Source organism: Jaculus jaculus, chromosome 19, assembly GCF_020740685.1.
Source record: "Jaculus jaculus isolate mJacJac1 chromosome 19, mJacJac1.mat.Y.cur, whole genome shotgun sequence".
NCBI classification, from domain to species: domain Eukaryota; kingdom Metazoa; phylum Chordata; class Mammalia; order Rodentia; family Dipodidae; genus Jaculus; species Jaculus jaculus.
In genome coordinates, this window is record NC_059120.1 from 14,120,365 (window position 1) to 14,137,187 (window position 16,823).

General features: G+C 45.8%; 1 protein-coding gene across 1 annotated transcript; it reads right to left on the bottom strand.

Moving 5' to 3' along the window:
* Positions 1-632: 632 nt before the first annotated feature.
* Bcl10 (BCL10 immune signaling adaptor) lies at positions 633-16,507 on the bottom strand. Its single transcript, XM_045138883.1, has 3 exons — positions 16,293-16,507; positions 4,545-4,833; positions 633-1,921 (listed from the first exon to the last, which is right to left on the bottom strand). The coding sequence occupies exons 1-3, from the start codon at positions 16,347-16,349 to the stop codon at positions 1,572-1,574; spliced, it is 696 nt and encodes a 231-aa protein (XP_044994818.1). The 5' UTR covers positions 16,350-16,507; the 3' UTR covers positions 633-1,571.
* Positions 16,508-16,823: the final 316 nt, after the last annotated feature.

The window sequence follows — 16,823 nt, forward strand, 5'->3', positions numbered from 1 at the left end:
ATAAATAAATAAATAACTTTGGGGAGATATCTCAGTGGTTAAAGGCACTCGCTTGCAAACTCTGCTGGCTCAGGTTCAGTTCCCCAATACCCACGAAAAGCTTGCTTGTGGGCAAGAAGAGGCCCTGTCTCAAAGAGGATGGCACACAGACCCCTCCTCTGACCTCCACACATGCTAAAGAGCACGCGTTAGATGGTCCTGGTACTTGCAGCCCCAGTACTCAGGAAGCTGAAGCAGGAGGGGCTAGAGTTCCAGGCTGGCCTGGGCTACCTAACATGCCCAAGGTTAACCTAGACTTGATTTGTACCTTCAACCGTGAATTTTAAAGAACATCAGAGAAAGGCTGGTGATATAGCTAAGTTGGGAGTCTGCCTGCCTAGCATGCCAAGCCCTGCCCAGCACCACGTAAACTGGGCACAGCGATGCAGATCTGCTATCCCCACAGGGGGCAGGAGGGTCAGAAGACTGCGGTCATCCTCAACAGCTACATTAAACTTGAGGCCAACCCAGGATACATGAGGCCCTGTCTCAAGAAAAAGAAAACTTAAATAATAAAAAAGGAACATCATTTAAACAAGGGCTAGACATTTGAAGATTACACATTTTGCTTTTTTACTCTAAAACACAGCACATAATTAAAAAAAACACTTTTATTGTTAATGACAACATTTTCAATTTTTGGTATTTTTAAATAATAGAAATATGTAGGAGATGAATGTCAGGAAACAGAACTATAACTTAAATGATAATAATCAGATCATAAAATTTATAAGTTCATTGTTAGTCATACTTTGTTACACAACAAAAAGACAGATGTGTTTAATGGTCTGTTTGTTCAAATTAGAAACAGGATTGTCATACACATATTCCAAAATCAATTGTTCTAGTTATTTCAACAATGCAGTAGTATTCGTTATAAGAAAAGTTAAGTTAAAGAACTTTTCAAATCACATCACGTTACTTGTACTGGAGCTCAGGTTCATATCAAGGTATTTTTAATAAAAATAATAGACTGAAAATCCAAAGGTGCATCAATTAATGTGATTAGCAGAGAGTGGATTCTGACAGACTGCAGTCACAGGGGCTCAAACTCCATCTGCTAGCTCCTCAGCACGTGACCCTGTAGGACCGAGTGAGTGGCAGAGTCTTCTCAGAATGGCAACTGGCTTTATAGGAACAGCTTACTGCTGAAGATTAACTGAGTAACTGGAGACTACTAGACTGAAAATTGCCAGTACAAATGCACTGAGACATTCTCAGCCTAAGAGGTGATTTCCAAATTGAGAAATGTTTTCTATTAAAATAAGTCATACAACATAAAAAAACTGAAATCACTAAAATGCCTAAAATGAAAAAAAGAAAAACTGAAAAGCATATGACCACCATGATATACATCTAGCTCTCCCTAAAAGTGTGCTTCATTTATTGTGAAAAATTGTATTTACAAAGTATGTTTACAATGTATTTTAAAAGACCTGTATCAAATGTAAGAAAATCATTATACTGGTTTTATAAAGATTGTATCCTTTAAAACATTTTTAAAATCTTAATTAAGAAAAGGCAGTAAAGTGTCACTGCCGTGAAAGAGCACGCGATCTCAGGGGAAGAAACATCTCACTTGAGTTCCCACAAGTTCCACCTTCTAGCTGCAGCTCTGGAGGCAAAGGAGGGCCCCCAGGGTCCCCAGGTCTAGGGAGGGAAGAAGAGAAGCTGGTGTTTTCAGTTCTGCCTACTTCCAGCACAGGCAAGTTCAGGTAGGAATCAGTAGAAAAGAAGGGAGCTGTGCTGGACTCTCCTTCTGGATGGTACGTGACTGTGGACGCTCTTCGCTTTTCTGAGAAGCTACTCTTACCAGAATCCGACCTTGACAGGTTGTTTGTGGCTCCACCGGGAAAAGGCTCACAGCCGCTGCACTTCAGTCCTGTGATCAAATTATCAAGATGCAAATGAAAACGCTGGAATCCACTTAAGGATTATAAGCTAATTACCACACAACCAGAATTCTGTTGTCTGTTTTTATGAGACAGGGTATCATGTACTCCAGGCTGGCCTTGGCCTCCTCTTGATCTTCCTACCTCCACTTCTTAATTGCTGGCATTACAGGCTTATTTATGCCAACCATGCCTGGCACTAGAAATTTAAAGTTCTGTCATTTGCTTTTCCCAACAAACACACTATTATTTACACTTTCTAGATCAAGAAATAGTCTCAAAGAAGCTAAATACCATACTATTAACTCATGCTTAATGTATACTTGCATACTTAAATACTGAGGGCCTAGAAAAAATTAAGAAGTCCCTAAAATTTCTCATAAAATAAGAAAGTGGGCTGGTGAGATGGCTTAGCAGTTAAAGGTACTTGATTGTAAAGCCTGCAGCCTTGGTTCAGCTCCCCAGCACCTACATAAGCCAGATGCACAAAGTGGGGCTTGTGTCAAGTTCATTTGCAGCGGCAAGAGGCCATAGAACACTCAGTGTTTGTCCCTTTCTCTCTGCTTACAAACAAAAATTTTTAAAAAAGGTTTCATAGCTAATAAATATTCTTTTTTAAAAAAGTATTTGAAAAAGAGAGAGAGAGAGAGAGAGAGAGAGAGAGAGAGAGAGAGAATGGGTACGCCAGGGCCTTTAATCACTGCAAACGAACTCCAGAAGCATGAACTACCTTGTGCATCTGGCTTACATGGGTCCTGGGAATCAAGCCTAGGTCCTTTGGCTTTGCAGGCAATTGCCAGCACTAAGCCATTTCTTCAGCTCTCTCTCTCTCTCTCTCTCTTTTTAGGTGGGTTCTTGCCATGTAGTCTAGGTTAACCTTGGGCATGTTAGTAGCCCAGGCTGGCCCAGAACTCTGGATACTTCAGCTTCCGAGCACTGGGATTACAAGTACCAGGACCATCTAATAAATACTCTTTAGCATACTGGAAAAAAAAATCAGTTGATTAAAAACAAAATTTAGGGCTGGAGAAATGGCTTAGCACTTGGTAAAGCCACAGGACCCAGGTTTGATTCCCCAGTACCCATACAAGGCCAGATGCACAAGGTGACACATGCGTCTAGAGCTCATTTGCAGTGACTAGATGCCCGGGTGTGCCCATTCTCTCTGTCTCACTCTCTCTTTACACACACCTGTGTATCTCTTTCTTAAATAAATAAATCAGATAAAAAAAATTTAATGGGGCATATCTGACCACTATGTCAACTAATAGCAATTAATGATTCATTTTTCTTAAAAAAAAGTTTCATTTATTTTCAAGCAGAGAGAGAAAGAGCAAGTGAATATGGGTGCTGACAGCTCTTGCCACTGCAAACGAATTCAAGATGCATGTTCCACTTTGTGCATCTGGCTTTATGTGGATGCTGGGGAATCAAACCCTGGGTCAATCATGCTTTGTGAGCAGGTGCCTTTAACCACTGGGCCATCTCTTCAGCCTGCAATTTGAGGTTCTTAGAATGCCAAGGGACTTTAGAGACCATTAATATGAGAGATGAGAATACAGACACTGAACGCCAGTCGTGCCTAACACTCCAGGACAACTCTGTGGGAATCGAGAATTACAATCAGACATTAATTCACTCCAACAGTCACTTAGATGACAGTGACAGTGACCAAGCCCACAGGGAAAGGTGGACACTGGCCTCAGGACTGACATGATGAACAGCACATTCACCTTTCCATTATGCTCAGCAACTACGTGACCTGGCTGTGTACGCGCACTCCTGAGCTGACGAATTGCAGGAGAACGACAGTCTTAAGGTGCATTTACACGCCGCCTTTCTGCTAACTTTTCATCACCTTCAACACATCCAGTTTCCCAACTGTATCCGCATGCACGTGTGGGTATGCGGAGGTCAGCGGTCAACCTCAGGTGCATTCCTCACTTTCCACCTTGGTTTTTGTTTTTGTGGGGGTGGGGACAGGGGTGGGCAGTCTCACCCTCACCCAGGCTGACTTGGAAGTCTCTCTCTCACTGTGTAGCATGGGCTGACCTCAAACTCATGGCAGTCCTCTTGCTTCAGCTTCCTGAGTGCAGGGTGTGCCACCACACCCAGCTTTCCCCTTAGTTTTCTGAGACAGAATCTCTCACCTGAACTCAAAACTCACTGATTTGCTCGACTAGCTGACCAGCAAGTCCCAAGGGTCCGCTGTCTGCTCCCCCAGCGCTGGGCTCACAGTACATACTGCATGGCAGCTCTCTTGGGGTAATGGGGCTCCAAACTCAAGCCCTCCTGTTTGCATGGCAAGCACGTTGCTCACGGGGCCACCTCTCTAGTCCCAAAGGTTATTTCCGAATAGCTTAATTTTAATTCTACTTTAGAAATAAACGTTTTATGTACCCCCAGGAGTTCAACATATTAAGGTATCTCTAAATGCCCTTGTTAAATGAATTCAAATACAGGAAATTGAGAGATACACTTCTATCGCTTTCACAATGTGGTATCATATCAAAGTGCAAACTGAGTTCTGAAACTTAGGCTTTCGAAGGGCTTGTTTGCCCTGCGGTTTGTGGCTGTGTTCAAGAACGAGCTGGGATGCCCAACGTAACTCACCCCTGAGATGCTCCAGCTTCAGGTTTCTGAGCTTTAGCACTTCATCTGTGATCTTCTGGATCAGGAAGTTCTGGGTCTTTTCTCGCCGGATAGACTCAATGAGGGTGTCTAGTCCTTTGGGGTTTTCTTGTAAGTAGTCTAACAATTTTCCAGCCCTTTTTCTACTTGAAGTTCGGCAAGAAATTTCTTCAGTGTCTTCTCTACTGAGAATTTTTTTGGCACGGAGATGATCAAAATGTCTCTCAGCTATGATTTTCTCACACAGGTACACACGCAGATTTTCTAAAGCCTAGAAGACATAATACATGCTTTAGTTTGTTTTGTTACGTCAACACTGACCATCAGCTAGGGATCTTGCATGGTGCCAGGCACTGTTCTGAAGCTAGGCCCAGGCACTCCGGCTTCTGCCCACCCAGAAGGTGGAGAGCCTGGAGAGCCTGCCGCACTCCTGTCAGTGCTCAAGATGAGAGTCGGCACTACTGCGCATGCCTCTTACCATGTAGTAACCACTCAACTTAGGATAGAAGAAGAAAACTGTGATAGTTTACACTGAGTGTTAGCCTGACAGGATCTAGAATCACCTGTGAGGGATTTCGTAGATTAGGCTCGCCTGTGTGCAGGCCTGGGAGGGAGCATCCTGGAAGGGTAACTGAAGTGGAAAGACCATCTTAACAGTGGGTGCCATCACTTTATGAGCCGGGGTCCTGGACTGCAGAAAGGAGAGTGCTGGCTGGGCACGGGCGAGCCCCACTCCGGCCCGCTTCCTCTGTGGGCTGAATGTGACCAGCTTCTGCTGCCACGTGGACTGTGAGCCTGGAACTAACTGTGAGCAGGACTAAGTGCTTCCTCCCTCAAAGCTAGCTTTTGTCAGGTACTTTGTCTAAGAAACAAAAAGTTGACTAATACACTAACTTAAGGTGAGATGCTTTAACTTATAACTTTCTCATGCTTGTTATGAACTATTCCATCACACTAGAGGAAAACCAATGAACTAAACACAACAAACGAGGGGCTCAGGGAGACAAGTAAAGTTCATGAATCAGGACATAAGTTTTGTTTCTTTATAATTATTTTTTGTTTTTTCGAGGTAGGGTCTCACTCTAGCCCAGGCTGACCTGGCCCTCACTCTGTAGCCCAGGCTGACCTGGAACTCACAGTGCTCCTCCTAACTGTCTCCCAAGAGCCAGGATTAAAGGCGTGTGCAACCACACCCAGGGACCTACACTTGAATCCCAGTACCATATAAAAATCCGAGTATGGTGGCCTCCACCTGTCATCCCACTGCTGGGAAGGCAGACAGGAGGATCCTTGGGGTTTCCTGGGCAGACAGTACTGCTAAATCAGTGAGTTCCAGATTCAGTGAGAGGCCCTGTTTCAAAAATAAGGTGGAGCCTGGCATGGTGGCACAGGTCTGTAAGCCCAGTAGCTGGGAGGTGGAGGCAAAAGAAAAAAGAATTCAAGGCCATCCTTGGCAACATGGTGAGTCTGAAGTCAACCTGGACTACATAAGATGCTGTCTCAAAAAAAGGAGGGGGGTGGGCTGGAGGGATGGCTTAATGGTTAAGGCACTTGCCTGCAAAGCCAAAGGATCCAGGTTTGATTCCCCAGAACCCCCGTAAGCCAGATGCACAAGGTGCATGCATCTGGAGTTCACTTGTGGTGGCTCAAGGCCGTGTCAAGCTAATTTTTTTCTCTCTCTCAAATAAATAAAATAAAATATTTTTTTTAAAGGAGGTGTTTAGAGAGTGACCCAATGTCAACCTCTGGCTTCTACAGATACATGCTAGCATGTGCATATACACCTGCACGTGTGCACGCGCGCACACACACACAGAGAGCGAGAGCGAGAGCGAGAGCGCGAGAGGGGGAGAAATAAATGCCCTATATCTTTTAAAAGGGCCATAATGCATCTGCCTTTGAGGCCAGTTAAAGATTGTACAACAACTCAATGAGTCAACCTTAATCAAAGGAAGAAAGGAGGATGTGAGGAGAGAAACAGCACTGGAAAAAATAAATTAAGAAAGAAGAGATCACAGAAAACTAGCCTAGATCAAGAAGGATTTAGGGTGCTTAATCAGCAAAAAATCATGTTAATGTTAGTCTGTGTCTTTTTCCTTTATTTGATATATAAAAACATAAAACTTGTGATATTGGGCTGAAGAGATGTGGTTAAGATGCTTGCCTGCAAAGCCTACAGACCCAGGTTCGATTCCCCAGTATCCATGTAAACCAGATGCACATGGTGGCACATGCACCTGGAGTTTGTCTGCAGTGGCTACAGGCCCTGGTGCACCAATTCTTTCTCTCTCTTATAAATAAATGAAGTACTTTTTTTAAAAAAAAAATTTATTTGAGAGCAACAGAGTGAGGAAGAGGCAGAGAGAGAGACACAGAAGAATGGGCATGCCAGGGCCTCCAGCCACTTCAAATGAACTCCAGATGTGTGCGCCCCCTTGTGCATCTGGCTAACGTGGGTCCTGGGGAGTTGAGCCTATAACCAGGGTCCTTAGGCTTCACAGGCAAGCACTTAACCGCTAAGCCATCTCTCCAACCCTAAATGAAGTACTTTTTAAAAATTGTGACATTGGTAAGTGATGTCCCGGCCCATGGTGGCACAGAGTGAGGAGGCCCAGCCTGCACTGCGATGTGAACAGACGAGGCCTCCTTCCTGTCCTGATGTGGTGGGGGCTCGGGGAGCCGAGCGGAGGCTCAGGCAGCGGCCGGGCAGCAGACGGCGGGGCTGCTCGCAGGCGCAGGTGGATGTGGCGCGCTTCGCGCTGTCTTCTCTTCTGCAGAATGTGATGCTGTGATTGGGTGTTTGGAGGACGTCTTCATGGATGATGAGCTCCAGTTACTGCAGAGAAACCTCATGGACAAGTACTATCAGTAGGAGTCTGAAGACACTGAAGAAAATCAACTCACGTACACACCCATCTTTAATGAATGCATTTCCCTGGTAGAGAAGTACACGAGGAACAGCTGCTGAGCAGAGCCCTGGGTAGACGAGGTGGCCCTCGCGAGGTCACTGCACACCGTCCAGATGAAGGACTGGGCCGAATTTCACGTGCTGGAGCAGGACAGGCCGGCCACGGGCTGGCTGTCAGCAGTGGCTTGTGCAAGTCACTTTGCGGACCCAGGTCTCTCCTCCAGACAACAGGGGGGTCATTCTGATGTCAGCAGCTCCGCAGGCTCAGAGACGGGCTCATGACAGCAGACGTAACTCGGAAAGACCAACTGTGCCACCGTGCTTCCTTCTCATGAAGTACTGATGGGTCACCAACACCATGACCGACACTCCTCACCCTTTTCTCCTGAAACACCTCGTATCCAGTCACCTTAGCTACTGTGCGGCCCCTGTCCCAAGGCTTCTGAGTGAGACTCCTCTGGAGCAGGCCTGGAGGCCCTTCCTCCGCAAAGATGGTGACGTGTCAACATGGATAACCTCCTGTCACGACCCCTTTGTCACAGCAAGCTTTTCACGAGTCTGTGTGCACCACAGCTCTTTTGTTCATGGGTCGGCTTCAGGCCTCAGCCTCAGTAGGTTTTTTGTTGGGGAGTATTTGTCCAGGGTGTCCTGAACCTCCTATGATCACAGCTTGGCTTGGCTGTAGGAATGAAGTTAGAGACAACTTCTACCTAAAAGCTGCTTATGGAAATGAAGTACCAGCATTTCATCTGCAGGCCTTACAACCCTGTGTTCTGCCAGTCCTCAAGGATCCCACTGCTTCTAGAAGTTTCTTTTAGGCATTATCTTCAAAAACTATTTTTATAGGTGAAAACTCAAGGCTAACCTAGTGGATATGATCTTGGAACATCCATGGTTACCCACATGAAGATCAAAGGATTATATGCTGTGTGCTTATTAGTTGCTAGAATGTGAACGCAAAAATGCTTTTCTACACTGGTGTGCCTGTCTTCCCAGGAACCAGTGAAAACTGGCTGTAATGCTGGAAATAAGACCAAAAGCTGTCTTGGTATTATAGCATGTTAAGTAGGTCTCTGCATGTGTGCTTAAAATCCTTCCTGTGTAAGCCAGTGTGGTAGGTCCTCTGCGGTCAGCGGGGCTCTCCAAGTTCTTCATCCTGCCAGACTCCCATCAGACAGTGCTCCACTGACGGGCTCAGCTCCGGCAGGCAGTGCACAGTGCACAGTTTTGCTGTCACCTGTCAGCTCTGGTAGATGGTTAACAAGGGAAAAACTTGTGTCACATCTCAACAAAGAAAACAAGGGTTCAAGTCCTAATGTACACCTTTGGTTTGTCTAAATCAGGTCCATGATGGTCTTAGTAAATGGCCCTGATTTTATTTTAGCTGCTCTATTTACTAGATAGGTGATCTGAGATGAGTTACTTAATGTCTCTGTGCCTGTTTCCTCATTTGATTGTTAGGAGGAACATCCTAACATATGCAAAGTGCGTATGAGAAAAGTACATGGTACACAGGCGATCAATCCTACTATGATGATGATGATTAGTTTGACTCACATTGATAATGATGAGTTACAGGCAGTGGAAGATTTTACCAGAACCCTAATAAGTACATAATGGCAAACACATCATCTGTGTGAAGGCTTCCTGCAGTTCTCTACCTACTGAATTCCCACATCCAACTTTTTATATGTCTAAATTCATAGGAGGCCAGATGTTGAGCTTAAGTACACAAATACGAATAAAATTTGAATCCTGTCATGCAGGTCTCTTGGTCTAACTGGGAATATACATCACACACAAGCCAGTTAACACCATGTTATGTGGCCCATATGGAAAAAGAAGAAGACTATAGGCCAAGTCCTAGGGAAGCAGAGAGCAAACAATCCTCTCTCCAGAACCTGGGGAATTTACAGAGGCTACATTTGAATAAAAGCATGAAGGTGTACAGTCAGGAGACATGGAGAGGTCTGGGGTAGCTGGAACACACGGTTATCTGAGAGTTGGTAAGGTTAGCTCATGGGAGAATTTTTACAACACATTAAGGACTATTTCCCTAATAATCAAAAGGAAGTGTCATCAAAGGTCTAAATAAGGGCAGAAAGGGACCTTTTCTAGAGGACAAGGAGGAGGGTCAGCGAAGACAATTAGAAGAGTGCTATGACTATGTAAACTATGTCGAATGTATGCATGGAAGCTGTGGGCACGGGAAGAAAGACTATTTAAAAGATGAACTCTTAAAAACTTCATCTATGGTTGTAGGGAGCCAATGCAAACGCCATTACAAGATGGCGCTGGCTTCCTGCCAGTCTTGAGGTAAACAATTCCTTATTTAGGCAGCGCCTTGGCGCCAACCTCGCTTGAGGTTGCGCATGCGCTTGACGCACCTTGTCTTAAGCCTATCCCGTGGCTCCTGGTGGCGGGTGAGCTTTGGCAGCCAATCAGTAGACGCCCCGTAGTGCTCGGCCCTATAAAAGCAGCTGTAATCCTACCCTCCTTGCCCCTCGCCATCAGCTTTCCTGTTAACCAAGAGGCTCTCCAATAAAGTGTGATCAAGAAGGATCTTCGTTTGCTGGTCGTTCTTCTCCTGCTGGTCAGGGGGTTCGCTGCATATGGTCATTTTTTTCCATATATACTGACTCCCAAATTTATGTCTATAGTCAAGACATTTTCTACCTAAGACATTTCAAGGTACTTAAAATTCAACATGTCCAAAACTAAGCTTATCTTCTCTATTCATTTCCTCTCATTCTTAATTTACTTGGGATTACTACCAGCATTCAGCCATGCTACAAACCTACAACTCATTCTTGAGTCTATGCTTTCAATCTTGCCCATCACAATCACCTCAGCTCTACTTTTTTAAAAAATATTTTTTTATTTATTTGACAGAGAAAGAGGGGGAAGGAGGGAGGGAGGGCGGGCGAGAGAATGGGCGTGCCAGGGCCTCCAGCCACTGCAGATGAACTCCAGGTGTGTGTGCCCTCTTGTGCATCTAGCTAACATGGGTCCTGGGGAATCAAACCTGGGTCATCTGGTTTTATAGGCAAGCACCTTAATCGCTAAGCCATCTCTCCAGCCCTCAGCTGTACTTTGGCATGGTCCTAGGTCAGTTCTACGTCCTGCAAGAACTATTAACAGAAGACTAACTACATTTCCCCTTCCTTCCTCTTTTTCAAACTTAAAATTTTTTTTTTGTTTATTTTTATTTATTTGAGAGTGACAGAGAGAGGGGGGGGAGGGAGAGGGAGGGGGGGGAGAGGGGGAGGGAAAGGGTGCACCAGGGCCTCCAGCCACTGCAAATGAACTCCAGATGCATGTGCCACCTTGTGCATCTGGCTTATGTGGGTCCTGGGGAATCGAGCCTCGGGATCAGGGTCCTTAGGCTTCACAGGCAAGTGCTTAACTGCTAAGCCATCTCTCCAACCCTCAAACTTCTCTTTTATACAACTCTTAGATCTTCTAACTTTTCAAGAAAAAACAGAAATGTGAAGTCTTAGTTAAATTCTATTAACACTATTTTCCCCATGACCAAAACCATGCTAGAATGGTAAGCAAACTAAGACCAATGATCTCTTTATTGCTAAATGGGGCACGTTTTATCTTCATCCTACTTGAGTTTTCAGTAGCAAGAATACAAGTTGGCCACTCCTTACTTGAGACCGTCTTTTCTCATTATATAAAATACAATACCATGTGACTATAAGTGCTTAAACCTAATTCTCTCTGGAATCAAATGAACTTGTACTCAATCTTGATTTGACTTCATACTCCTAGAGAGTTGGGGCAAATTACGTAGGCAATGTTACCTTTAGGACTCTTATTGCTAAAATGATGAACTGAACTCACAGGGTTGCTAGGGATAGTGTAGGTAAAGACTTGATACATGGCAAATGCACAGTAACCATTTAGCTATTGCTGGCAAGAATCTTTTTGTTTGTTTCAAGGTAGGGTCTCACTCTAACCCAGGCTGGCCTTGTACTTACAGTGATCCTCCTACCTCTGCTTCCTGAGACCTAGGATTAAAGGTAAGCATCACATGCCCAGCAGCCGGCAAGAAATCTTAATATGGTTCTTGCCTCCCTTTCAAGCTTAGTTTATCATGACTCCTAGAACTGCATGCTCCACCTAAAACTGCGGGCTGGCGTTCTACCTTACGCCATGACCTGTCTGATTTTCTCTTCTCATGCCCTCAGCTGCCACTCATCCTTTAGGGTCTGGGTCAGTGGTCATCTCCTTTGAAAAGCCCTCCCTCACCTCCCAGGATGAACTAGACACCCTCTGCCCTGTTTGTAGTCCTTTGTAAACACCTTTCATCATCATCATCTTCTTCTTATTTTTTTTTAATTAAGGTAGGGTCCTCACTCTAGCCCAGGCTGACCTGGAATTCACTATGTAGTTTCAGGATGGCTCCAAACTCATGGCGTTCCTCCTACCTCTGCCTCTGAGGGCTGGGATTAAAGGTGTGTGCCACCACGCCCAGGTTCATCTTTTTTTTTTTTTTTTTAATCACAATTTATTTTATTTTACTTTTTGAGAAAGAAAGAGTGAAAGAGAGTTGGCATGGCGGGGCCTCTGGCCACTGAAACTAACTCCAGACATGTATGCCACCTAGTGCATCTGGCTTATGTGGGTTCTGGGGAGTTGAAGCTGGGTCCTTAGGCTTCTCTGGCAAGTACCTTAACTGTTAAGCCATCTCTCTAGCCCTTTTTAAAAAAATTATTTATTTATTTGGAGGGGCGGAGAAAGAGTGAATGGGCACGCCAGGGCCTCTAGCCACTGCAAACAAACTGCAGACACATGTACCTCCACGTGTATGTGTCCAGCCCTTTTATGCAAATCACGTTTTTTTAAACAACAGATAAAAGACTTTTCATCTTTTCTAAGTGCCAGGCCTCTCTACTCTTTTCACCTCATCCCCCACTCATCCAGACACTTCCACTCTGCCCAGAGTCCTCAGTGACCTCCTCACTCCCTTTATCTCACTTGATGTTTCAGCAGCACAGACACAGCTGACTCCTGTCTCATAAATCCAAAAGGTTTTATCTCTGTGAAAATAACTGCTTATGTGTCAAAACTCCCTCTCGGCCTCTTTCTCTGTTATAGCCCTGACTAGCCTCAAACTCATCATCTGCTTCCCCCAGGCATCTCAAGGCTGTGCACAACAAGAGAGTGTGACACCATGCGCAGCTTCAGGCTCTTACAAACCTTATCTTCTGGTTCTCACTCCCTAACTTCCTCAGTCTCTGCTTCTGTATCTGGCTCAGATCTCTCTTCTGGTTTCAGACCTGGGAGGTCTTCTTGTTCTACTCTTCTTCGGCTTTTATATCAATTCACCACTAAGACTGCTTTTCTATAACTTGAAAACAATGTATCTGGAATTTTCCTGCTTCTTCCATCTCCACTGCCTTTACCCTGGTACAAATCGCCATCTCCTTTCATTACAGAAATTCAAGTCTCTTCACTCTTTTTACATTCTCACTCTTCTCCTCTATCCACATGAAAGCCAGAGGGATCTTTGAAAGAAAAATGTAATTCCTCAATATATCTCTAACCACTGTCCTTCAGGTACTGAGTTCAGCCTAGCTTTCTAATTTCACCTCACATTACCTTCTTCCAGTATTCTGAACTCACAAATTATCACTTCAGGTCATGGGTTCCTGGCCAGTTCTGTTCTGCCTCAAATCTTCTCCTCTGTCAGTTTTCAGGAATAAGCTTACAGGTAACCACACCCGACCATCCTGTCCCAAGTACATTTTATTTTCCCTGTTATTGTCTCAGTATGTCTGCCTCTTCATAGCACTTACTGAATTACTGAAACATGTATTCGTTTCAATTCTAATGACCTTTGTTTTTGAAGTAGGTAAGAACCAGGACTATTCTGTTCAATGCTGCATACTTTGCACTTACCAGAGTACCAAGTAAGTAGTGTTATGATGAATGCAAACTTTCTTGTATTCATCTTGTGATTCAAAATTATCATTTTATATCTCTCCCTCCAAGAAATTGGACTCTCTTAAACAGGTAAGGACAGACACTACACATATGCCAAGAAGTGACTGAGCACTTTTAATAGTAGAATGTCTTAGTTCTTAATTTCTGAACGAACTACATTACCAGCCTCACAGTGCCAAGTAATCCACACTTATTAAAATGAACAAAATTTGACAGGAAAAAAAAAAAAAAGATGTGGCAAAGGACTTGATGTCTACAAAGAAGAGGAAGAGGAAGTAGTGAAGACGTGGGTGTTCTTAGGAGGACTGGTGGTAATGCTCCCATACTTACACAAGGACAACAGATATTGAGACTCAATGGATGCCTGAAACCGTAGTACAAACCCCCATCACGCTAGTCCTGTGCTAAGAACTGACCTAGTAATGCAGACAGCTACTAAGTGACCAGCGGGCACATAAAATACACAGCTAGACAGAGGTATGATTCACACCCAGGTGGACTGGGATGGTACGCAATTTTAGAACAGTGCACAACTTAAAAGATTATAATTTATGGAATTTTCCATTAGATATTTTTGGACCACAGGCAACTGAAGCCACAGAAAGCAAAACCTGAAATGGATACAAAGTTGTCCTCACAGGGACAACTGCCTATCACTCATCAAGACAGATAGAAGGAACACCAAGCAGCTTGGGGTGATAAGGATGGCAATGCAAAGTCCAGCTTCTGTTAACATAACATGAGCAACCTGAAGGATATAAAAACCTGATTTCCAGTGGGTACTTGGACTTGGCTTGAAGTTGAAGGAGGGGAAAGTTTACATATGTGGAGGGATTTTGAAACTTACTATAAGCCATTTTGAAAATATGACAAATATCTAAGAAAAATGAACAATTTTTTTCATAAATAGCCTGAAATTAATCAAAGTTATAAATGTCTTCCTTCTGGGGTGTGTATGTGTGTATACACATCATGGCATGAGTGGATGGATAGTCAGAGAACTTTTAGGTTTTGGTTCTTGCTTTTCACCTTGGCCTGACGCAGGGTCTCTCTCTTCTCGTTGTCCATCTCTGCTAGGCCTGTTGGACCCACAAGCTCGTCCTCCTTCCTGCCTTTGCCTCCCTCCTTGCGGGTCAGCATGCTGGAGTTACAAAAGGTTGCAGCTTCCAGCTTTTATGTGGGACCCAGGGATCCTAATTCACACTTGCATGGAGAGCATTTTATCCACTGGGCCGTCTCCCTAGCCTAAGGTTACACATCTGTAATACAGGTGTAAACTGGAAATGTGGGACTGGATAGCATCCTGGAATCAACAAGAGAATAGAAAGGTCTGGAAGCTACTCCTTGCATCTGTATTTGTACACAGGTCCTAGGTTTCTCTAGCTTATCATCTCAGGTCCTATTGTGTGTTACAGCTATGCGCTCCTGTGTGTGTTTGTATATGCAAGTGTGCACACCTGTGCATGGGGAGGCCAGAAGTGGATGGGGGAATGTCTTCTGCAATTGTTCTCCATGAGACAGGGTGTCACAGGAGTTGCAGCTCATTTATTTGGCTACATTAGCTAGCCAGCAGGTCCCAGGGATTCTCCTGGGTCTACCTCTCCAGTGCTGAGGTCACAGGTGCGCACTTGCTGCTACAGAAGCCTTTTACATCAGGGCTGGGGAATCCACACTCCGATCTACACGTGTGGGCAAACACTTCACTGGGGAGCCATCTCCCCAGCTTCTCTTTTATTAGCTATAAAATGAAAAATTCTCTTCCTTACAGGTTGTGTGGAAAACTAAGAACGAAAACAGAGTCTGCAGCACAGTGGTCATCTCTTTTGACATTCATGGCCTTACTGGAATCCTAAGACAACAGTTATGTATTCATCCTACAGGTAACTCATGAGTGTAATTTTCTATATTCTTCCAGGCCAAAGGGTACTCTACTCTCCATTCAGTAAGTGCTCTTTAAACTGCTGGATGAGGAAATTAAGGCACAAGTGTATTTGCCTTCCAATACTGAGTCATACCAATGGCAATTACAGTAAACAGTGTAATAACTCAAAAGGGTGAGGGAACCAAAACCCACAGACATCACCAAAGATTTGCTGTCAAGTTCACAAAGATGCTTCTGTAAAAGCACTGCTAAGAACACCCCTTCATGGTGAATTTATCTTTTGGATTTGAATTCATGTATGTAATCATGAATTGAAATCGTGTGTGGAAATGGTGCTCATCTGCGTTTTACCTGGCAAAACAAAGTAAATAAATACAAAATAAGCTATACTCTCAACAAAGCCATTCTTCACAAATATTCAAGTGCACGCATAATTCCGGCAGAAAAGCATAATCCGGTGGCCACAATTTTCAACGTTTCATCTATATTCTCTGCACTCACTCCCCCCCCCCCCATTCAACTATGTGGGCGTCGCTTACTAGGGGAATTCCAGACTGCTGCACTTCAGCTGGTGAGCCCTCCCCAGTCCCCAAAGCAAGGTTTCACCTATCGGCCGTCCTGCCTGGGGTCCTCCACCCGGTTCGGGTTTTGCTGTAGATTGCTTATGCAGGACCGACGGGGTCTCGCACGGGTGGACCTCAACAAATGGCTACCGCCAGGCGCGGCTCCCAGGACGCCGCCGGGGTTCGAGCGGACACGGGAGGTCCGGGGCGGGAGCACCCCGCCAGGGAACCCCGAGCCCAGCGCTGGGTGATTGACAGATGACCGGGAGGGGGGGGCGCTTCCCCCAGGATCCCCGGATGTGGACTCGCCCGGTCCTGCAGAGCCAGGACCTTCGGATCGCACTGTTCCCGGTGGTGCTCGGACTCCCGGTTTCCGCTTCCCCCGTCGGCCCCGCGGCGCCAAGGCAGACAGTGCTACTCACGTCCTTCTTCACTTCCGTCAGGTCCTCCTCTGTGAGGGACAGCGCGGGGGACTCCATGGCCGCGGAGGGCGCCTCTTCCGGGTCCCGGCTGAGGACCGAGGGAGGAGATGGGTTCCGGACCCGGGGGAAGACCGCCGGCTACGGGGAACACCGCACGGGGGTCCCACCGCGCCGCTTCCGGCTCCGCCTCGGAGGCCCCGCGAGCCACAGGTGCCGCCGTCGGGAGTCGGCGCTCCGCAACTTCCCTTTCCCACGGGCTCGGGCGCACGCGCCGCGCCTCGGAGAGGGCGGGCCTACCCTCAGGCCCCGCCCCACCTCTGAGCCAGCCAATCAGCGATAGACAGTGCAGCTCTGTCTCCGCCCACCTTCCCGGATCGACTCCTCCCACGGCGCTCGTCCCTCAGGCCACGCCCCCGCGGTTCATTTGCATAAGGCTGCAGGTGGGCCTCCCTAGAAGGAATCATTTCCGTGGGAGGGGCGGGACGCTGCTCAGCCTAGAGGGCAACTTCCCTGCCTGGACTTGGGTGGAGT